This window comes from Centruroides sculpturatus, unplaced genomic scaffold, assembly GCF_000671375.1.
Source record: "Centruroides sculpturatus isolate CEXI.00-Female unplaced genomic scaffold, Cexi_2.0 scaffold1525, whole genome shotgun sequence".
Classification (NCBI taxonomy): Eukaryota; Metazoa; Arthropoda; class Arachnida; order Scorpiones; family Buthidae; genus Centruroides; species Centruroides sculpturatus.
The window spans coordinates 139,018-163,987 of NW_019385790.1; the positions used below are offsets into that span (position 1 = coordinate 139,018).

At 30.9% G+C, this 24,970-nt stretch overlaps 1 protein-coding gene across 1 annotated transcript in view; it reads left to right on the plus strand.

Annotated features, from left to right (window-relative positions):
- The window catches only part of LOC111642154 (transmembrane protein 245-like), a 36,640-nt gene that overhangs the window by 2,242 nt on the left and 9,428 nt on the right, over positions 1–24,970 (plus strand). The window contains exons 2-6 of the mRNA XM_023388431.1: positions 7,144–7,372; positions 7,961–8,064; positions 15,371–15,610; positions 21,959–22,238; positions 22,824–22,981. Coding sequence (XP_023244199.1) covers positions 7,144–7,372; positions 7,961–8,064; positions 15,371–15,610; positions 21,959–22,238; positions 22,824–22,981 — 1,011 coding nt within the window. The remainder of the gene's footprint in view (positions 1–7,143; positions 7,373–7,960; positions 8,065–15,370; positions 15,611–21,958; positions 22,239–22,823; positions 22,982–24,970) is intronic.

Sequence of the window (24,970 nt, forward strand, 5' to 3'; positions counted from 1 at the left end):
CAAAATTTTGTCAATTACTAGACTAGTAAGAGTGCTTTCATGCCACTACACTAGTGGAAGTATCACAATCACTACATTAATCAATACAAATGATTAAAAGTAGATAAGTACTAGATAAATGATTTCTTACTTCTGTCCATTTATTTGCTTTACTCCCATTATTATAACTGTTTTTCATCTCTCCCTTTTTTACTTTACTTAATTTGACAAAATATCTTTTTAAAGATGGACTTAGTTGAAGTTTTTGCAAAAATTATATCTTGTTATCTAATTTTATTATTTAATACTGTATAATCAGATGTGTATTCCTTTGTTCTTTTCAATTGGGCTTTTGAAATTTAATCCTTCAATTGAAAGGATCATTAGATTTTTCATCGTATACATACAGTGCAGTCCATAAATTTTAGGACAGGAATTATAAAAAATCAAAAATACATGTTAGAAAGGTAACACACATTTTTTTTAATTCAAGTATGATCAATTGGATATATGCAGGTTTTAGTATGGCCATACAATTTTCAGAAATCTGTAAGAAAATTCCACTTTTCCAATTTTGTTCAATTTGTTGGTCACAGCTTTTTGGATGATAGGAATTTCTGCAAATTGGTGTTGAGCAATGAGCAAGTAAAATAAATATATCCCTCATATAAGCAGACAGCAGAGTGCAGAGATGTGGTGGTGTACTTTATAAATAATTGTGCTTTAGTAATAGATCTCAAGCATGGTGATTAAAATTATGGTATTATGGTGTGAGAGTAGCCAAGGGTATAAGTAAATTACCTATATCACTTACTGGCGCACGATCGTGAGATCGGCTCTCGGAACTTTTTATAGGAGGGCGGTAATATTTAGGAAAAGGGGATTCAAGACTGTGAAGTCTTTATCCCAAATTGTCAGGGTCCCGACACCAGTTAATCAATCTTATAACACGCGGATTAACATGCGTGAAGTATACTTATTAAGATGTCATATTAGGAGACATTTAATAAAAACCGAAATAATAAATTTAATAAAACAAGAAAATAAATCATACAAAAATCTCAATGAACGAGAGATAGAAATACCACAAGTAACCTACAAATCGAGAGACAGCTATACTTATCTTCTACACTATTCGCGATCGAGAGAGAGAGCTCACAAAAATCGTTATAAAACATACGACCTGTTTCAGTTGTCGTTCGTCTTCTTCTCTGTATGCAAGGGACACTTTGTTGATAAAGTTCATTTACTTCTTCGTATGGGAGATCACTATGTGCACAAATATAAAGGTATCACTTCTATGTGCAAACTCTAGACTTATTCTGTATGTGACTCGTCTAAGGACGTTGGTCATCAGGAGGGAAACGTATGTGGAGTTTGGACGCTTTCGGATCTGTCGCTGAACTCCTCGAATTCGGACTAATTTCCCTTATATCTCCTGAATTTCGATCAATCATCACCCAGTAACTCTTTCATGAGAACGGATGAAAGGGGAATGAATGAGGGGTAACCATTTCCCATCTGAGCAGGATTTTAACCAGATAAGGGAAAGTCAGAGGATGTTCTCTTCTGTGAAAGGAAGTAACATCTGTTATCTGCCTTTTCCCACGTTAAAACAGTATTTTTCTCACCAAAAATGAAGTAACATTTTGTGTCGATATTTTAACATAATTAATAAAATTATTAGCTTAGACCCAGGGGCCTTTTGGGTCTCACAATGGCATAAAACTCCTAGCATCAGTTCTAGTTATAAACTTTTTCAAAATTTCTATTGCTTTTTGTTTTCATGTCATAAGCACATAAGATTTTATAATTTACTTATATGCTATATACCATACTAATTATACTAAGTATACTAATTTATTATATATGTAGTAGAGCGTCGTTTATTCGAAAGTCAATTATCCGAAAGAATTCCAGTCTGCAAATTTAAATTTTCGCCAGTGCTGTGCCACTGCAATCTTTCGCTATGTCTTGGGTTACTCAAATATTTTACATTTTTGATACTAAATTAACTTCTGAAGTATAATTTTTTAATGTTTTTATATTTTTAATATATTTATTTTGTTTGTACAAAATAAAAAAATAATTTTTAATGATACAATAGTCTTTGTTAGGGTTAACATCGACGAAAATTTGACGCGAAGTGACACACAACGGAGAAAAATTTCAACATGCGATAGGTTAATATATTTTTTCGTACATAATCGGTTATCCGAAATATCAATTTTCCGAACAACTCCAGTCCCCAATTGATTCGGATAAACGACGCTCTACTGTATATTTATTTTATACTACTTTACATAGTACAAATAGATTAAAACAATTCAGAACTGTTTTTTTTTTTTTTAAGTAGTGTAATATAGTAGAATTTAAATATATAAATTATATTAATCATCTTTAAAATTAAACTTTATATATATATGAACAAAAATATGAATACTTTATAAATAAGCATTGATAAGCTTTCTTTCAAAACTGTGTATTTAACTAAAATATCAAATCATCACTTTCTTGTTCTATATTTAACTCTGCATTATTTTTGGTTAATTACATTTCATAAATTCTTGGATCTTTTTGGATTCAGTTTGGCAAAGATAACCTCATAAAAAATTTTCCTGATATTTAGGCAATATAGAAAAGAACAAAGTAGATGTAAGAATTTTTAAATGTAGGTAATTAACCAAAATTATGTAGGAATTAAATGTAGGAATTAAATTTTTTGTTATTAAATGTTATAGATTTGAAAGAAATAAAAGACATTTACATTTGTTTTAGAAAAACATTTATAAATACAGTAAGACCCCACTTAACATGGGGGATGCGTTCCTAGACGACAAAGCGATGAGTGAAACAGTGTTAAATGAGACCATTTTAACATAGAGTAAATAGGGATAGGGGAACACATGACCAAAAAATAAGCACATTTTACTATAATTTTAAGTTATTTTTATATAAATTTTTGCATAATANGTCTTCACAATTTGAAATCCATCGATCTCACGACGAAATGCTCGTATACACGCGCGTCATCTATCGTAGGATAAATGTACTATGCCAGAAACCTTCGCGGGAGTGTATTAAACAACTTCCCAAAGTTTCACGGCAATCGTATAAACGGTATGGTAATGCATGAAGGACAGACACACACACACACACACACACATTCATTTTTATATTATATAAATTTTTGCATAATAATATATGTTAAATAATACATAAACATATTCCCACAGAAATGTAAAGTTAATTTTTTGTGACGAAGGTCCTGGCTCTTCTGAAATTCTTGTTTTTTGTGATGAAGTCATGTAGTTTCATTGATTGCTTTCTTTTTATTTCCTTAAGTAAATGTCGGAGCAGAAGATCACATCCAAAACACCTCGTTTTGCTTTGGCACTCCTATCAAAATCTGGATCATTGGCTACAATTTGATCAACAATTTCGGTTATTGTTACCAAACTTTTACTAAGAAAATCTGTAGAGAAATTTTTTGGGTTCTTTGTCTTCAGAATCTCTATTTTCCAGTTCTACATGAATTCCTTATTCTGCCAGTTCTTGAAGGTTGTTGTTGGTAAGGCTCTTACCAGAAACCTGCAGTTATCCTAATATCCTGCTTGTCTACATCTCCTGTATCGATTAAGTTGACAATTTTGTCAACCTAACAATACAATGATAGTCTCTTCTCGATGACAATTCTTGGATACCTTCAGCTATAACTACTTACACACTCCGTTCATGCATTTATCAGTTATTTCTTGCCAAACGAAGTCGAAATTTCCTATGGCATCCACGATGTTATATTTTTTTCAAAATTGCACAAAACAAACATAGATTTAAGGGAAGTATATCACTACGACGAATTGCCACCTTTTGCTGATTGGTTTGTGTTTGGAAATAATCGTATTTTATATGAATCAATGAAATACGAATCAGCATAAATTTTGAGCATTTTTTAGGTGTCAAGCAGACCGCGTTATATTGAATCAGTGTTAAGCAGGATCTTACTGTATATATGTTTATGGGCTACATGAACATGTCATATGCTATGGAACCTCAATTTATTTGACCTCTGATTAACTGAAGTTCTGTATTATCTAAGGCAAATCTATAAGTGAATACACTATTCTTACAATTCATAAAAGCTTTGCTATGAATGTACTGAGTACATAACTGCTTGTGAATGCATAAGTACTGTAGTAATTTTAACCATTAGTGTCAACTTTTTAAATATATTAAATGGGCTCAAAGTAGGACTAAACTGGCTGTAAAATTTTAAAGAAAAATAAATATAAATCAATCACATCCAGTGTTAATATTATGCATTTGCTTTATACAAACACTTAGGTTGTTACAAAATATAAATATCTAATATCATAATCAGCCACTGCATGACCACATCATCTACCTGAATTACTTTTTGGTAGATTTAAGAAATATTTTTTACAAAATGAAAATTAATTGAATTTCTTGGTTTGAAAAAAATATTTGAAATACTATATTGTCTGAAAAAGGAAAATTGTGAGGATTAGGAATGGCTTGGATATGATTTAAAATTGGTGGTAGATTTATTCTAGTGTGATTTTCATATGAGATCTCAATTTTAAGTGATGTGATATACACAGGGTCGACAAATAAGTAATATTGCTATGATAAGTATACAGTAAGACCCGCTTAATGCAGGGAATGTGTTCCTAGACGACAAAGTGTTAAACAAAACAGTGTTAAATGAGATCATTTTAACATAAACATAGAGTAAATACAGTAAATACATAGAGCAAATAGGGATAGGGGAACACGCGACCATAATTTAAAATTTATAATTTTATTTATTAATAATTTATAATTTTAAATTATTTTTATATTGATTTGCATAATAATATGTTAAATAACATATAAATATAAGCACACAGAAATGTAAATTTCATTTTTTGTGATGAAGGTTCTGACTTTTCTGAAATTCTTGTTTTTTTTTTTTTTTTTTTTTTTTTTTTTGTAATAAAGTCGTGAAGTTTCATTTGTCACTTTTTTCTTTCCTTAAGCATATGTCAGTAGCAGAAGATTGCATCCAAAATGCCTCGTTTCGCTTTTGCACTCCTTTCAAAATTTGGATCATTCACTACAATTTGATCAATGATTTCAGTTATTGTTACCAAATTTTTACTAAGGAAATCTGTAGAGAAATTTTTTGGGTTCTTCATTTTCAGAATCCCTATTTTCCAGTTCTACATGAATTCCTTGTTCTGCCAGTTCTTGAAGATCGTCATTGGTAAGACACTCACCAGAAATCTGTGGTAACTCCTCAATGTCCCGCTCGTCTACATCTCCTAGTCCTGCTGTATCGATTAGGTTGACAACTTAGTTAACCTAACGATACAGTGATAGGCTCTTCTCATTGAGAATTCTTGGATACCTTCAGCCATAACTTCTTCCACACTTTGTTCGTGCATTTATTGGTTAATTCTTGCCAAACGAAGTCGATATTGCCTATGGCATCCATGATGATATTTTTTTTTCCAAAATTGCACCAAACAAACATAGATTTAAAGAAAGTACACTTTTTGCCACCTTTTGCTGATTGGTTCGTGTTCGTAAATAATCGTATTATATATGAATCAATGAAATGGCATGATAATTTAAATCGGCATAAATTTTGAGCTTTTTTAGGCTTTGAGCAGACCACATTATATTGAATCAGTGTTAAGTGAGGCAGCGTTAAGTTGGGTCTTGTTGTATTTAAACCAGTGGTAGTCAACCTGGTCCCTACCGCTCATTAGTATGTGATTTGAGCTTTCGTGGTGGTCAGTAGTGGTTTTGTCTGATGCTGAAGCTACTTTCCATCATCACCACGCATCTATGACTCACTGACGGAGCAGGTTGTACTGTAACAATGGCCATCACTCGAGTTGAGCTCATTTTGTGGTGGGGTCGGCATTGCCAGATTTAGCTATTTTTTCAGTTTGACGTAAAAAAACACTTGGCACACTGGCCAAAAAAATTTCTGTGTATTATAAACATATGCAAAATATAAATAAAAACATAAATTTAACTATATAATTTTACTAAACCACCACTCAAAAATTACAAGTACTTTGCAGTTGTGCTAAATTAACTTACTGCTGAACCGGTGGGCAGTTAGAAAATTTTATTACCAACAAAGATACAAAAGTGGGCAGTAGGCATAAAAAGGTTGACTATCCCTGATTTAAACAATGCAGAGAATATACTGGTAAAATGGCCTATACAGTAAATAATAGGTATCCAGTTTTCTGCAGAGATATTTATTTGATAATTTCAATAAAAACAACTGTACAATACTTTTTAAGTTGCCACCACACAAATAATTCTAAAGTACAAAGAAATAAATTCTGTAAGTCCAAATTATTGGGTGCCCAAGCCATTGGCCAAGTGAAGATTAAAAGCTCTATTTCCATAAAAATTGAAAATCAAGTTGTACACTTGTCATCATGCCTAATTAGTATCCTTTATTCATAATGTCCAATATTCTGCATGAAAAGTGTTCTGTAATAATTACCATGCAGATGCATTGCCAATTATGCTACTTGGTCTTCCATCCAATCTTTGTTTCCAGAGCTATTAATTTATATATATATAATCAGACTGGTCAGTCATGGCAATGCATCTGCACAGTTATCAGATGTTATGGGTTTGAGTCCCACTTTGGACCAATTCTTTTCTTCCAGAAATTCTAAATTAAAATTAATTTATTATAATTATTAAAGTTATCACAAGATCGTAGCTTAACCACTATCTCTAGACATATTATTTTATATCTAATTATTAATTTAGCCTTATTACAGCCTGATAATTTGGCAGATTGTCTGGCTTTAATCAAAAATTGGGTTTGTTGTTTCTATAGCAAACTTTACTTTTGAAGATGAAATTAATAGTTTGAAAATGTTTAGTGTATAATCTTAACTTTCAGATGTCTAAAAATTTATTTACCTTGGTGGTATATAATTGAAAAAGTTAAGAATTTAGTCTGAGGTAAATTATATTAGAAATTTAAAATTAGTGTGTGCATTTAGTGTGATTTATAAAATTTATTATTATTATTTTTTTTTAAATATATTTTTATAAGCTAATTTGAATGTTGTTTAAAAATTTATAAAAATAAAAAATTAAATGACACAATATTATTTTTAGGTTTGGACAATCATTATTGGTTATATGGTAACATTATGGTTTTGGTGGACCCCTCAATCCAAAGATATTTTGTGTAAAATTTCCATAATAATATGGACTATTTTAGTATTTCATATTGCGACAATCACTGGATCATTGAGAGTTCCTATATTATTGATATCTATAATATTACTGATGATGGGATTTATAACAGAAGTTAAAAGTAAACAAGATGAAAATCTCTCTCAAGGTAAGTTTTTTTTTCCATGAAATTTTTGTATTTGTTTAGTAGTTAATTTTTTTTCATAATGAAAGTACTGTATAATTAAATTTAATACAATTTTCTAATGTTAAAATTTTGAAATATAATTTATTAAAAATTAATAGTTTGTGCATTTGTTGCTATAAAATAATTTTTTTTCAAAATCAATGAACATTTAATAAATTATTAGAAGTTGGTAGTCATAAAGTAATTGCTACTGTATATCACTCAATCACACAATTTTCTTCAACAGCAAAAAAGATTTATTAAGCTAGAAAAACAACTAATGTTTTTGGTCATATTTAATGATCTTCATCCAAAAATCAAACATTTACAAATACTAACAGAAATAGAACAGAAGTATTTGAATGCCAAATGTGTTTTAAATAAAAAAAAAAAGTTGTATGTGATTGAGTTTAGAAGTTATTCATGATAAAAAATTTGTTATAAAGATATTTAACCCAATACATTTGTGAAAATTAACACTTTTGTCACTTTTTAAAATTAGTTCAGTTAAAAATTTTTTTGTTTAATATTTCAAACTTATTTTTGTATTTTGTTTTCCATATTGTATAGATGAAAAAAGTACAGAAATTCAAAGAGCTACAACTCCACTAGTTACACTTCAAGCAGGTTGGGCATGGATTGTTGGCACACCAAATTCTCCATCAGCTGTGAAGGTAAAATATTTTTGAAAATAATAATAATAATAAACAAACAAACAAAATATACAAACATGTTGAAGAACACAACATTCTTACGGAACAACAAAAAGGTTGCCGTAGAAATCACAGGGGGTGCAAAGAACAGTTACTCATAGATTCAGTCATTCTACAGCAAGCACACAAACAACACAGAAACATACACATGGCATATATAGACTACAAAAAAGCATTCGACAGTGTTCCACACAGTTGGCTGCTACATATTCTACACATGTACAAAATACATCCATCACTCATTGCATTCTTCGAAAACACTATGCAGCACTGGAGAACAACACTACATCTCAGGGTTAGTAACACTTCCATACAAACAAACGNCAGAAAAGCATTCGACAGTGTTCCACACAGTTGGCTGCTACATATTCTACACATGTACAAAATACATCCATCACTCATTGCATTCTTCGAAAACACTATGCAGCACTGGAGAACAACACTGCATCTCAGGGTTAGTAATACTTCCATACAAACAAACGAAATATTCATTAGGTGAGGAATTTTTCAAGGAGATTCCTTGAGTCCTCTCTGGTTCTGCCTAGCCCTGAACCCATTATCCAACATGTTAAACAACACACATTATGGCTACAATATCAGAAACGAAAAAACAACACAGTTTACACTATCACATCTCATGTACATGGACGACATAAAACTTTATGCATCCACACAGAAACAACTTTATCAACTCCTACAAATCACACACTCATACACCAAGGACATACAAATGGAGTTTGGCCTAGACAAATGCAAAAAACTTCACATAGAAAAAGGAATCCTGAAGAAAGAAGATTTTGCACTTGGAAATGGAGACATTATTGAATCCATGGAAGAGGGCGAGTTCTACGAGTATTTAGGATTCCAACAGGCCAAAGTAACAGAACATACACAAATAAAGCAACGATTAATTAAAGAATACCAAAGTAGGTTAAATGCCATTCTCAAAACACAGCTAAATGCAAAACACACAGTTAAAGCAATAAACACATATGTCATCCCAGTGCTCTTTTGGAGTTATACATTGGACTCACACAGATCTTGAGCAACTCCAAAGGAAAACAAGAACAACACTTACTAAGCATAAACAACATCATCCTAAGTCTGCCAGAGAAAGATTAACCCTTCCATGTAAAGATGGCGGACGTGGCCTGATTGACATAGTTAACCTTCACTACAAACAAATACAGTCACTGTGAGAGTTTTTCTACAGGAAACAAGAAACATCACAATTACATAAACAGTAACTCTAGCAGACTCAAATAGCACACCATTAAACTTACACTCGCATCATACAGACATGACACAACACATAAAAAGCATAGACATCATCAAGCAATTGTGGGCTCGAAAGGCACTCCATGGCAGGCATCCTTACGACCTGGCCCAGGATTTTGTTGACAAAACTGCGTCAAACAGTTGGTTAGATCGGGGATGCCTCTTTGGGGAGACGGAAGGATTCATGATTGCCGTACAGGATCAGGTCATAAATACTAAAAACTACAGAAAATACATACTCAAAGATACAACACTCACAAATGACACATACAGAAAATGTCACATTGTGCCAGAAACTATACAACACATCACATCTGGATGCAAGCTCTTGGCACAGACAGATTATTTACACAGACATAATCAAGTAGCAAATATAATACACCAAGAGCTTGCAAAGAAACACAACTTGGTAGACATTCACAAACCATACTACAAATACATTCCACAGACAGTATTGGAAAACAACATGCACAAAATGTACTACGACAGAGCCATAATCACAGATAAAATAATTTATCACAACAGACCAGACATCACACTCATTGACAAACACAATAAAATCACATACATTATAGACATAGCCATTCCAAACACTCACAATGTACAAAACACATGCACTGAAAAAATTAGCAAGTACACAGAAAATAAGGCATCTGTGGAGGATGGAAAGGGTGCTTATTGTACCTGTCATTCTCTCCCATACAGGTGTGATACCATACACACTACACAAAAGCCTGGGAACATTACAATTGAGTAGAAATACATACATCACACTACAGAAGGCCACTATATTGAATACATGCCACATTGTTAGGAAATTCCTGAATACAGACTCACTTATTTAATTTTAGTTTTGTTTTGGTTTCTATGACTTGACTCTGGTCCGGCATAGTACACAGCCACCGGTGTGAACCGAGTATAACTCACAAAACTGAACATAATAATAATATCAAATGTTTTGAATAAAGTTATGTTAAATATTTAATAAAGCAAGTTCAAATGATATTTACTATTATGTTTGAATTAAGTAGCATTGTTTTCATGTTATAAAGAAAAGATTTTATCATTATAAATTTTTTAAAAGTTTTTGTTTTAAACAATTATAACTTTTTCTTTAGTAGTAGTATTATTATTATTATTATTATTTAAAATGTAATTTTAATGATTGAATTTTAAAATATTTAAGTCAATTATAATGGAAAAAAATATTTAAAAAGTAAATTATTTGAAAAGCCACTATTTACTGTTTCACAATTGATAATAAATACAGCGTGTACACTTAAACATCTGTTCGGAAGCATGAAAGATATTTCCAGATTATGTTGTAGACTTAAGCAGACATAAAATATGATACCATGCACCCATTCTGCTGCTATCTGCAGCTAGCACAATGTGTAGAGGATGCCACATGGTGATTTGATTGGTGGTGCAATATGATGATAAGTTTACAACATGACAAATCACAACTCCTTCAGCACATTTTATGGACTGACGAGGCATTGTTTTCCCAGAATGGAATGTATAACTATCACAATCTGCACAACTGAGCAGAGCATGTTCCATAATGCATGCAACATACAACACAAAATGCATTTTATCCTAAACATCTGGTGTGGAATTTGGAATGGGCAACTTCTTGGTTCCATATTCATTGACCGTATTCTGCTTAGTGATAGATATATGAAAGTTCTAAATGCAACAGCAAACAAATGGCTTGATGACTTACCATTGACATAACTACAGCAGATTTAATACTAGCACAATGGCATACCACTTCATTTATAGACAGACATCAGTGGCTCACAGAATTGTTTAGAAATCATTAGACTGGATGACAATGCTCTATTCCTTGGTTACCAGACTTGACCCCTTTGGATTTTTTTCTATGGGTACCAACTAAACGCATCAATGTCACATGATGTTGACAAAGTGGAGAGAGATGTATACAAATACCTGTGAAACAAAAAAAAAATAAGGAATGCCTTGTGCCATCCATAATACCACATGCTATTGTCTACATCTTTGTATTGCTGCTGAAGACAGTTGTTTTGAACTTGTTCTCTAGTAAAATAAAGTTCTTTTTTTGTATCAGTTTCTGCAATGTTGTCTATCCTTTACAACCAGAGATCATATGTTTTGCTAAATTGATTTCCTGTGCCATATGCATATGGCACAGGAAATCAATTTAGCAAAACATCTGGAAAGCTGGAAAGATCACTTTTTATCGTTGATAGGGGTTTAAGTGGACCCTTTTTATATTGGTAGTTGTTAAATAAAACATTATTCAAAATTTCTCTAGTAGTTGCATAGAAATTGCTGCAGATTAGGATAGAGGAACACGAGGACAGCAGTGGCGTGCCGTCATTAGAAGCGTTGGAAGCGCCGCTTCCCTCGTATTCTCTAAAAAATAAATAAATATTAATTTTAATTATATGAAAATAATCGCACAATATTTTATTATAACCGCATTATGTATCTTATTACAAATTTCTATACTACACGTGGAAAAAAACAAAACAAAAAATTGCTATTGTATATTAGAATATTAGTGACGGAGTGTAATCTCCTGTATTTTCAGATTACGAAAAGCCAGATTTGCGCATGCGCTTTACAGAGCACCAACCTCACCCGGTTTAGCCGGTGGAAGCCTACGACCTTGGGTGAAAGCTGCACACATATAAAGATTACAATTCTATCAAGGACCGGTTCTGGGCTGTTAGCCGCCTGCCCACTAGATATTTCGATTACGTGAATAACGAGTAGATTTATAACTTAACCCAACCGATAAGAATTTACTGGTATGTTTTTACGATAGTTCTGTATAGTTGACAGGAGTTTAAAAAATCCATTAAAATATTTGATATATTTATTCCGCTCTCCGATTTTATATTACTCACGGATTTCGATGTTAAACCAGTGATATTACGATTTCGTACATCCCATCTTTAAGGGGATGTAGAAAAAAACGTGTACAATTCTTGTATAATGTTAAAAAATTAACCGTTACTTCGACAGCGTCATTTACAACTAAATTTAATGAATGAGAGAGATGCACGAGGTACAGAAAAGGCTCTAGAATTTATTTTCCTTAAATTTACGATTTATGTATCCGTTTGTCATAAAAATTTGTCTTTCCACTTTTTTCCCGAGACTACAAATATTCGAGTACAAAGTAACCGGTTTCGACTTATTTCTACTTAAGAAGTAGTTAAATAATTAAGCGATTAGGGAATTGGGGACATAAACAAAACCCTGATGAAAGAGCCGGAATATTACTTAAACAAAAGCTTAACCGAACCAATCTATAGCCGAGTACAGTGGGGACTGATTTCTTCGAAATACTGTATTAGATGTAATAAAGACAGAAATTTTTCCAGTTCGACGAGAGTGACCGAAAAGTTGTAAATTTTGGAAATTTCCGTGGACAACACCTGGTCCTAAAACGAATTAGTTAGAAAACAAAAGACGGACAATCTATTAAGTTTAACATTTAGACTTTTACAGCTATGGTGAGAAACGTTTAAAATTTACAAGAACCCTGTCGCGTCTTTTGAGGTATATTAGTGATGCGACAAAAGAAACATTTGACATTGCCAAATCCCGAGGGTATCGGCACCCTCGGGATTTGGCAGCCCGCGTGCATGTACAGTACACACCGCACACCTAGCAGGACCGTCTCTGATTCCACTCGTAGGGAGCTATTTGACTAAGTGATTAAGATTTAAAGAGTAAAGAATATTTTATGTTATTTTCATGTACGTTTCATTACAAAGTTATATTTAATTATAATTTTCTTTAAAAGTATATTCATACAATTGAAGAATGTTTTGTACCAGGTATGTATATCCACCACACATTTTATTTCACCAAGTAAGTTTTTATAATTTTATTTTTAATTTTAGCCCTTATATCGTGGCTAGCGATTCGGAATGTAATTGCGATATTGAAAATTTATTTTAAAAAAGTTTTGGCTCGAGATCATATAATGAAAAAGAAAACATTATTAAAAGAGAAAGGCCAATGCCTAAGTTAAATATAAACACTTCAATAAAAAAATTTGTTCGATATTTTCACGATAAAATGGCTCTGTAAATGCATAAAAATGCATTTACAGAGTGAAATTAGTGTGTGGAATAAGAATGTCTTTGACAATTTAGCTGGCAAAAGACACGAAAAATCGTCGATTCTTTCGTATTTGAAGCAATTTGGAAATCGAAGCGGAATAGAATTTAACATTAGTAAATAATATAAAATAAATATTGAAAATTGTAACGAGATAATTATGGGTAATAGATATTTAAATAAATAGATGTTATATGTTTTTATCAAAGCAAGAATTGACATTTAGAGGGCATATGGAATATATTGGATCTAATAACAGAGGTAATTATAATGAACTTGTTTATTAAGTACGTCAGATAAATAATCTATTAAAAATACATTTAAAGAAAGAATTAACTGGTTGCCCCTGGATGTCGGCTTCTTATAGAAACACAGCTTCCCTATCATCAAATGTCACGGCACGCCCCTGGAGGACAGGACATCAGAACAGGAAAAGTTACTGGTATACTGAGTCAGGAAGCTTTAAAAAATGAAAACACAGTAGATTGGAAATGAGGTAGAAGTTTGAAGATAGTAAGGAAAAGGAAATTTGGACATTGCCAGAAAAGAATGGATATATGAAAGGTGGTGAAGTAATTAATGGAAGAGACTACCCTTCTTCCACTTGGTGTAGGTGGAGAAATTGAATAGTTTTCTTAGTGGGAAGTAGGATTGTTAGCTGGTCAAGTGTTGGTAGTTTTATTTTTAATTCAGCATTATAAAGTAAGTGAATGGCTATTAATGATTTTGTAAAGAAGTTCTGTCCCAGTTGTTGGGCTTGGTTTCCCAAGTGCTAGAGAAACAGTAATTAATTTAAATTGGTCTTTCTTATTACCATAACCCGTTGTAATAAATGCAGGGTGTGGCAGCGGAGTAAAGTAAAAAGCGAACTGCTTGGTTTGAACACAGAGTTTAATCTAAGCTGTATATACTACATATACCAAAAACGAAGGGAGACAAGGCAGAAGGTACAAGAATCTAGTTACATAAACAAAAGTCTAGATGTCATCTGGAATGTGTCATGATACTCTCACCAACAAATATTAAATTTATATACATTTTTTTATGATGAAACTGGAATGAATATATGATTAATAGGAATAGATTAATTCTACTTTTAAAAAATATTTTGAGAAATATTACTAAATAAATTGATTTAATATATAAAAAAAGTAATTTATATTGTTAAATATATGCCTTACAGTCCTTAATTCTAATTTATCATTAATTGTCTACTTGGACACAACTTATTATTAGGACCTTAATAATAAGTTATGTCCAAGTAGACAATCAATGGTAAAGTAATTTATATTGATTTATTTAAACATTGCAAATTATTTTGCAGAGTTATGATGAATGTTAAAGATTTTAATAAATTTCTCTAATTCAGTGAAATGTAAAAATTAACTTCTTTCTAAAATTAAAAGTTACTTTTTGTTGGAACATTATAACAATTTTGTTAATATTGATATAAAATTATTTTAAAATTAATGGTATTTATTTAAGTTCAGTTTCATTAATATCAAAGTAAATAATTGAAATGTAAATGTATGATGATAAACTTTTCCAAGTATGAAATCATATTTTATAATTTCAGATTTTTTAAAAAAAGATATCTTGAGTTCTAAATTTTTTTTAACATTTGTAAATAAATATTTTAAAAAATTGGTGATTAAAAATTTATTTTGTTCTGTGTATTAATATATTAGATTACCATATTTAAATATTTGCCATATATCAGATTACCATATTTGGTATTATATTATATACTTATATACTTAAAATTTAATTAAATATTAGAAAATTCTAATTATAGATATTAGTAGTATTTTTAATTTTAATGAATTTTAAGTTTATGTTGATTAAAAATATGACTGGTATTGAGTAGATAGAATCATCCATCAAGAAATCGGGACCTAATTTATATAGTAGACTGAAACTATGGTATTCAAGTGTTTCTGCATCATTCTGGAAAATAATTTCTTCGACACGAAGACAAGAGAAAGATGGTGATTATGATAATATAGCAAGAAAAATTAGTACAAAAAGAGTAAGGTTTTCAGAACAACTTGAAGAAGCAATTGAACCTGTATTAAATTTGAAAATGGAACTACTTGCAGAAAAGAAAGTCAGTGAAATGAAAATATTTATTATAATAGAGCCTGCATTAAACAGCTTTCTTTGTTTGCATTACATAATTACTGTGAATGTTTCTTAAAAATATATAATACTATGATTTATAGTGTGGAAGTTTAGCAAGTTGTGTAAACATAATTTAGTAAAAAAAAATAGTAGATTATAACTGTTAGTTATTAGCAATTATTAATAACAATTATTAATAATATGAATAATTTATAAACAAAAAAAATGAAATAAATTTACAAAATACTAAACTTTATTTCTTTTTTTATGAGCTAAAATACAAGCTACTTTTATAGAATCTTTTTCAAAGTTAAGAAATTTTTTAGAATTTGTTTCCAATTTTGGTAAAATTATTGATATTTATTACTTTTAATAGAATTGTTTATTGCTGTATCAATAAAATGTAAGAGACTAATGGTTTGCAAATTCATGTTTTGATGAGCACAGAAGAATTATTACAATGTGAGAGTAATAGCACAAAACTAAGTTTTTATTATATAATTGATTATAAATGCTACTCAGAATTCCAATCTGAGTGTGATGAGTTGAAAATAACTAACAAGTAAGTTGGTAGTATTTTAAGCTATACAGTATTTATTTTAACAATGCAAGAACAATCTTTCCAGCATTGCACAAGTGTGTGTGTGTGTGTTTATATATTCCACCATGATGTTTACAGTAAAAAATTAATTCATTCAAAAAAATAGACCTGTGTGAATTGCACAACAATTCCATGGCAATATGTAAATTTTCTCATCCCTCTTGAGTGTAAAAATAATTAAAGGAAATCATTTTAATAAGAATTAGTGTAAGGTATAGAGAAAATTTTATAAAGGAGGAAAAAACCAATATTACATAAATTAATAAAAAAACAATTAGCTTTATTTTGCTGTAGTACATGTTCAAAACATCTTTGTCTTGCAGCTGGAATGTACTTGTATAACCTACCTGTTGCTTCTTCAGTATTTTGTATTGTTACCCTAAAAAGTATAATCATTTCACATTATTTTTCATGAGTATGAAGGATTGTTGCAATACTCTACCAATTAGCAGATGTCAAATGTTGATTCTCTTATAAGAACGTTAACATCATTGTTGCCACATGATTTGTGAAGATTACATTTTTAATTTGCATCTTGTTTTTATGTTTTGAAAATTACATATTGCCTTAGATACCATGCAATTCACACATCAAAATCAAAGGACCAGATAAAACACAAATATTTTTGGTATGTTAAGTCTTTCAATATATAATATAGATTAATCAACTTTCAGAAATTTTATTAACTTTAAATGCCTTTCATTATAGACTTGCAGAAACCAGAGTATTACCATAGTATAACAACAAGTAGGCCAGAAAGGCTTTCAGTACCTTTTGAACCTATGTCCCAGTCGCCTACGTCACGATGCAGTAGCACATCTACTGGACACCGAGCATGCTTCGTCTCAATTAGCATTGCAACTATTATAGAAATGTGACATGCTTTATGAAAATATTTTTTCACACCTTAACCAAAAACCAGGGCTGTGGAGTCATGTAAAAATCTACCGACTCCAAGTTTTCCTTACCATCTGACTCTGACCAGGGGCGGATTTGTTATCGAAAGAAACCTGGAAATTCTGATGTCATCACGTGACCTCAGAATAAAAGATTCAATAAATAGAGTTCTAATAAAGATAGAGCATAGAAACTGTTTATTCTAAAGCTAAAAGACTTCTCTAAGTAATATATAAATATGTATTCAATAATTTTTACTTTTCCGGCTGTTATATATAACAGTGGAAAAGTGTAGCGCTCAGTCAAAAAATGACCGCTCCCAAATTTTTACATTTTTGGACTCAGGACACCTTGAAATTTCAAGATATGCAAAAGATTTGTGGTATTTTCTATATGTGTGTATGTTAGACTGTGTGGGGGGCATGATTTTGTTCACCCTGTTTGAAGCCTAATAATTTCTGTAGTCAGAATGGTCAGAATCGGAGTCAGATGGTTTAACACAGGTGTTAGTTATTAAGCGTTAAAGTGGTTGAACTAAATCGTGTCCCCATATACATTCTAACATCTTAGGCGAGAACATCTTAATGGGTTTTACTGTACTATTATAAAATGGCTAAAAAGCTTACTTTGAGGGTAGAGACGAGTTTTATTTTATTTTTTTTTAATTTTGAATGCTAATAACGAGTAAAATATTCATTAAGAGATATGACACATGACCACTTTTAGGTCTTCACCCTGTCGACCTTTAATTAAGAACCAAAATTTAATAGTATTAATGCCCCTTTATACGCAAGCTACAGTGCCACATTTCGTTTCTTAAACTTTACTCATTCTGAGATATTGTTTAATATCCCAGAACAGAAAATAAAGAAATTAAACAAATTAGATGCCAACACACACGTGTGCAAATTTTTCCCCTTTACTGATTTTTTCGAGGGGTTCAGGAGGTCTCCAAACGTATAGATTTTCAAAAAAAAACTTGGAGAGTCAAATTTGACATGATTCCAATACTTTTCCGTTTTATATACATAACAAGTTGGTAAATAAAAAGGAGTCAGAGTCGGCAGATTTTTTGACGACTCCGACTCTGGCTAAAACACCAAAACTCCATGACTCTGACTCCACAGCCCTGCCAAAAACTATTAAAAAAAACAAAATATTGTGTAAAAACTAGACAAAATTTCTGGTTTTTATGCAAAACCCTCAGGTGTCTATGTTGAGCCAAATTTAAATTAATTTTTTAAACAAACTTCCAAGAGAAATTTGACTTCTCTGGTCAAACAACCAAACAATCAAGGCTGTCATCATGGTGACAGTGATGTCTATACAAAATCATCATTATAGCCATCTATTCTCGTCATCTGGGAAAAACTTTATAATTTATAAAGAATTATAAAAAGCAGCCCTAGCATTCTCATTTTGGTAAAATTATTGTCTTAAAATAATTAGTCTATGTTTTCTTTTGTTCATTTTAGGTTGTATTGCAAAGGACAACAAAAAACAATAGTGAAAAAATTGTGAAATATGCAGCTTATTAGACATAAGTCATCAGTGAAACATTATAATAAAAACAAAATTGAAAATTTTACATGAAATTTGTTTACATCATTTATAGAATTTAGAAGAGCTCTCTAGTTTTAAAGTAACTACATTTTAAAATTTCTTCGTAAACTCCAAAGAAAAATACACTTGACTTTAAGGAAAACTTTTGCTTTGCTGCATTAGGTAAATTCGTGCATTCAAAGTAGAATTCAGTTAGATAGGTGTTTAAAGATGCTTAATTTCGGTTATTTTTTTCAACTCTTAAATTATGGTTTAAAAACTTGATTGTGTAGTAAACACGTGTTCTTACAAATAAAAGAATCAGAAATCTTTTAAGTACTTTGCACATAGTAGGGATCAAAATTGTTTCAGAAATGCTTTTTTTACTATATTTGCAACAATTGCTGATTTGTGCATGTTCTTTTGAAACTCTACTTGGAAAATTTGTTCAAATTGTCAAATAAACTGGCAAAAATTATCTATTGGATTAGTAGTAGTAATCTAACTATATAAAGCTGAAAAACTGGGTTCTTTCTTTCTTTCTGTCACTGTATGCCAAAAATGGCCACTAGGGGCACCCCTAGCAATTATTTAAATTAACAATAAATTCAGTATATTATTATTTGATGCGATTTTTGCATTTTTGTCTGCGTTTTAGTAGGGTACTCCATGAGTACCCTACTAAAATTCAGTATATTATTATTTTTATTTGTAATAGAAATTTATTATTTATACCATGGAATGACACCGCTGCTGCTAGAACACCCACTAGGGAGGGTCCCGGGCTACTAGAATAGAAGGATTAGAAGTACGAAATAATCTAATAATCTTAATCTTTGTTGTTGTTTTTTGCCTGGGCAGTGCCGTCTCATCTGTTGGTGTTGGCGTAATTAGTTAACTTGTACTATGAAGATTATCTGTGTTTAACTAATTTAAAATAATGTTTAACAAACCTTAAGTGTATACAGTAATGTTTTTGTCAAATTGATCAATCAAACTGTAAAATTTATGCAAATCTTTATTTTTTAGTAAATTTTCCCTTAATAAAGTCACAAAAAATTCATAGGACTCTTGCTTACATTTTAAAATCTTTTGCTAAATTTATAATAAAAATGGTTGTGCTCATTTCCTCATCAATAAATTACCTGGGAGTATTAATTTTGCATTTGTTTACCTTTTCTGAATCACAGTTGTACTTGCCAGCTCAGTCTCATTTGCTAGAGAGTTATGCATGTGCACTATATTTTCTGGAACAGACTATTATGCATCTCTGGCTTGCTTGTTGTTATACTATGATATTATCAGGGTTAGCTCCAAGGAAAATCATACCAATGAGGCATGACTTCCCTTGCTGGCTCAAAATGACAATGATTTATGATAATGGCTTTAAAATGAAATATGAATGTGAGAATAAGGATTATTACTGTAAGAATTGTTTGTAAAGTAGGACATTGTCTGTAATTTAATAGTTTAAATATACTTGATCATGTATAAAACAGACACCAGCCACAAAGGCACTTCATGATGCTTTATTTGATCTTACTATACAATGTGGAATTGGTATGCATTTTTATCCCCTCCTCAGCCAACATACTATCAACCATACATACTATCCCTCAAGTTGTATGAATTGCAAATAGCATTTACAGAACCTTTCAATATAAGAAAACATTGAAATAAATTACACAAGAAACTTTTCTTTCCAGAAAAATATATACAGAGAAACAAACATTTCTCTGTATATATTTTCTTATAACAATGATCAACAAGAATCAAAGAGCATTGATACAACATTGAATTGAATAATCCTGTTACATCTTTAACGTTATACACCAGGGAACATGCCAAACTTGATGAAGCAAAATTAATTAAATTCAACTTCAACGAAGAACGTATGAGACAGGAAGTTCTACAGATTTTCAAAGCTACATTAAAAAAGAACTGTATTAGTCATAAAAATTGTGTCATTATCAACAGCCTGGTAGTTATAATATGACTACCCATGCACAAGGAGGAGAAAAAATAATGACTTAATATTCATAAAAATATTCATAAAATATTGATAAAAACTAGTTATTTTATTGTTAATTTATTAATACACAGATGTAAAGTAGTTTTTTTTAAAATCTTTATTTTTAGAATAATTAACTTGAATTTGTTATTCGACATTCCGAAAAAGAATTTTAAGTATGAATGTAAGATGTAGCCCTATTAATCAGATCAAAAAACATTTGTTTCTCTGTATATATTTTTCTGGAAAGAGAGACATTTCTTATGTAATTTATTTCAAAGTATTCCAGTTTTAGTGTTTGTTTTGTTCTATATGAAAACATTTTTTCTTACATTGTATTCAAATGTAGAATCTATATTTGAAATCATTAAGTGCTTAGTCGGATGATGGGACATGAAAGGTCTTAAACATTTAATACATTGACCCCTTAAGATTTCTAGTGATGTTCTAATTATGTTATCTTTATATCTTAAGTGTTTTCAATTGTAATTAGTTTATTTACATTTTCTATTTTATAGTTTAATTTTTTTTTAATTCACTCAGTTCTCAAATTTGTATTATAATATTTGAAAATGAGAATACACCTAAAGACAGTGTTGTAAATAACTGAAAATTTTGTATTGTAATGAATTAATTACATTTTCAACTCAACAGAAAGATATAAAGAAGATACAAATAAAAAACTCCAGCTATTGCCAAAATTTTGAGTTTGTTGAAAAGTTTATTCTGAACAATAGAATGTGTGTGCTCTTAAAATAGTTAATAAATATGTTTTCTTTAAAGTTGCAATATTTTAATGCTTTTAAAACAGTTTAAATTAAACTGTGGTAAGGGAAACTGATTTTGAAAATAAAATTTGTCACTTTTTTTATAATAGTGTCAAAAAGTTTAACTGTCATATTAGTATAAGACAATTAGCATTATTAGCAAAACTTATTATTATTAGCAATTTCTTGTTTTTTATCATTTGTGTAGGATAAACTGTGACAAATTTTAAAATTATTAGATATGATATGCTTTATAAATCAAATATAATACTATTAATTTAATATAATTAAATCAATAGTTACTTTCCTGTTTTTGCTTGGTTTTCTTTTTACTAAAACATTGTCATTTTTTTCTTTTTCTTTTTTTTAACACTTTTGTTATCTCTGTGTTATTAACACACTAATTATTTGATGGCTTTCTAACTTAACATCTTTTATAAAGAATTTATTAAATTTATTAACAAATAACAAAATGGACTTATTTTTGTATAATGAGATTTTAAATTTTATTTTTAGACATCAAGTGATGAAGCAGATGAAGCAACTTCTAGTTTGGCACAAAAAGTTCAAGTTGAACCAGGTACACCAGAAAAATGTACTGTTGTAAAACCATCAACATTGTCATTACCTGGAGCAGGATCTAGCATTAAAGAAGAAACACAAATAGAACAACAGCTTAGCAATGTTTATCTTTATTGTCTTCTTTGGGCTTGTGTTATAGCTCAACTATGGCCACATATGTGGTTACTGCATTTATTTCCAATACCTGTGGTGTATATAATAGCAAAGAGATTAGGTAACTAGTTTATTTTTTTATTAAATATATGAATTTGGAATAATTTGATAATTAGAATTGGCACTGAACAAAATTTGTTAATTGATGATTGTAATCACCAAACAGTTATTTAATTATTAAAAATATGAAAAATATAAATAATTAATCAAAGAATATTGTAATATTTTTTGAAATTTATAAATGGTAAATTTAAAAATCTTTGAAAATATAGTGACTCCCATAGAGCAAGATCCATGTGGCATATGAAAAAATTAACATGAAAGGACCTAAGCATTGACCAATAACATGTACACTTAACCAAGAGAACAAAAATTGTTTATTACACGACAACAGATCTGACAGCACACAGTACCCAATGTACAGTCACGATACTATATGGGTCATAGAAATTTGATCGCCTGAATAAGAATGATTTTACTCTTACGAACTAATGGATTTCCATTGATGTACCCTTTTCCATGGCACAATGCTTATACACAGTAGCCCTTCACAATCTTGAGATGACATATTGGCTTTCACAAAGACAATAATGTATACATACGAAACTTATATCTATATAACTAATTGTCCTAATGGGATCCTCAGATAGCCTAATTCACAAATATATGTATCCCTCACTGATGGTCCACTGTACCAGCACGGTGGAAATGGATTATTCAATTCCAGATCAAGACGTCCTGTTGTCAATGGCGACTATCACCTGGTTCAGAAGCTCCCCTTTTCCTTGTTCCTTTTCTTTACTTGTAGCTTATCCATCCAAATTAGTCTTTTAGGCTCAACTGCTGAGCTCTCACTTTCTAACTTTCCCAAAGAGTCCAAAAAGAAAAAAAGGTATTTTGATGCGAATGTCTGTCCTTTTTATAATTCCTGCTCTCTGGAAGTACCGTGTTTCCCCGAAAATAAGACAGTGTCTTATATTAATTTTTGCTCTGAAAAATGCGCTAGGTCTTATTTTCAGGGAATGTCTTATTTTTTCCAGGAAGAAGAATTCACATTTATTATTGAACAAAAAAGTTCCCAGGTCGAACTTAGACGAAAGTGACGTATATCCGGTGTGTCGAACTGTCGCCTTTTTATAGCGTCAACATCGGACTCGATGACCAATTAGTGCTTACTGAACCGTAGCACTATGCAAATGCCACGTGGCGTGATTCCCGGTCGACCAATTAGCCATCACCAGCCGTAACGTTATGCAAATCTGTGATTTCCAAGCCATAGTCTTATGCAAATCATGCCGTGTGGCGTAATTGTCTGCTGACCAATCAGTGGCTGTACTTTCAAAAAGCCAACGGCCACTTTCAACCATCTGTCGATGACCGTTACGACTAAAAAAAATCTTCGCTAGGTCTTACTTTCAGGGGGAGGTCTTATATTTCGCAATTCAGCAAAATTTGTGCTAGGTCTTATTTTCTGCGGATGTCTTATTTTCGGGGAAACACGGTATATCATTAACACATGACACTACCCTGGACCAATTATAAGGCTCCAAACATGGCAACCAGGAAAAGGTGATGCCTATGCAAGGGATGAACATTTTCACAACATACTGTACAAAAATATATGGAAATGTGATACAGAACAATATATATAAATGTAACTTTTCTTTTGTATAGATATATAATACATAGTTGTGTAGCACTACAAAAATTTGATAAATGAATTTGAAATGAAATTGGTTATGTACTCATAGACTTTATATAATAGTCTACATAACCAATCAACTGTGTTCCTGTGTGATAATTTCTCCATACCAATTGTATTCTTGCTTCTAAAGAATTTTTTTACTATTTCATCTAATGTTTAATGAAACTACTGTACTGTAATTCAATAATAACATATGCTTTCTCAATTATTTTGTGAACCATCATTTGATTATATTTCTAAAGATGGGATGGAGAGGATAATAAAAAGAAATTGCTAGAATATACAGTAGACCCCCCTATAATGCGGGTTTCTATAACGTAGATTCCTATAATGTGGCGAAAAAATTGTGACAGTATTCATATAATGACGCTAAAAGAGACGCGTAAAACATGGTAAAACGTCATCGCGGATGAGCAGCCGAACTACTTTTCACCGTCCAGCGCCACGCTACGGAGAGTTTAGGCGGGTAAGTTGAGTTTACTATCGTCTGTACAGTATTATATATAAATTATATATAAATTAGATACTGTACATATAATTATATATTAATTATATATAAATTAGGTACTGTATATATAATTATACATTAACTTAATTTATTGTAACTTTATTATAATTATATATATAATTTCCGCCGTCCAGTGCCACACTACAGAGAGTTTAGGCGAGTAAGTTGAGTTTACTATTATCTGTACAGTATGTAAATTAGGTACCGTAAGTCTAATACAGCACTGTAATTTTATACATTTCTTGTGAAAGAAACATTTCTTATTCAACGGCCATAAAAATTATTTCTATTAAAATGTCTCCAAAGTTCAACAAATTTTTCGCAGAAAAATAACCGTTTGGTGTGCTGGTCCGCGACGAACACAAGCTTAAGCAATGGCGACGTCAAACGGTGCACACTTAGTAAGTAATCCTACAATTTTTTATTTATAGCATAGTTTATACGGATTATTCCCAAAAAATTATACGTATTTTGGAAATGTTAAGTGGAATTAGTCTAGAATCGGTTAATTTTATAGAAGAAAACCTTTCGAACAGCCTTAGTCCGTAAAGTTCCCACCTATCGGGCTGCGATTGGCTCA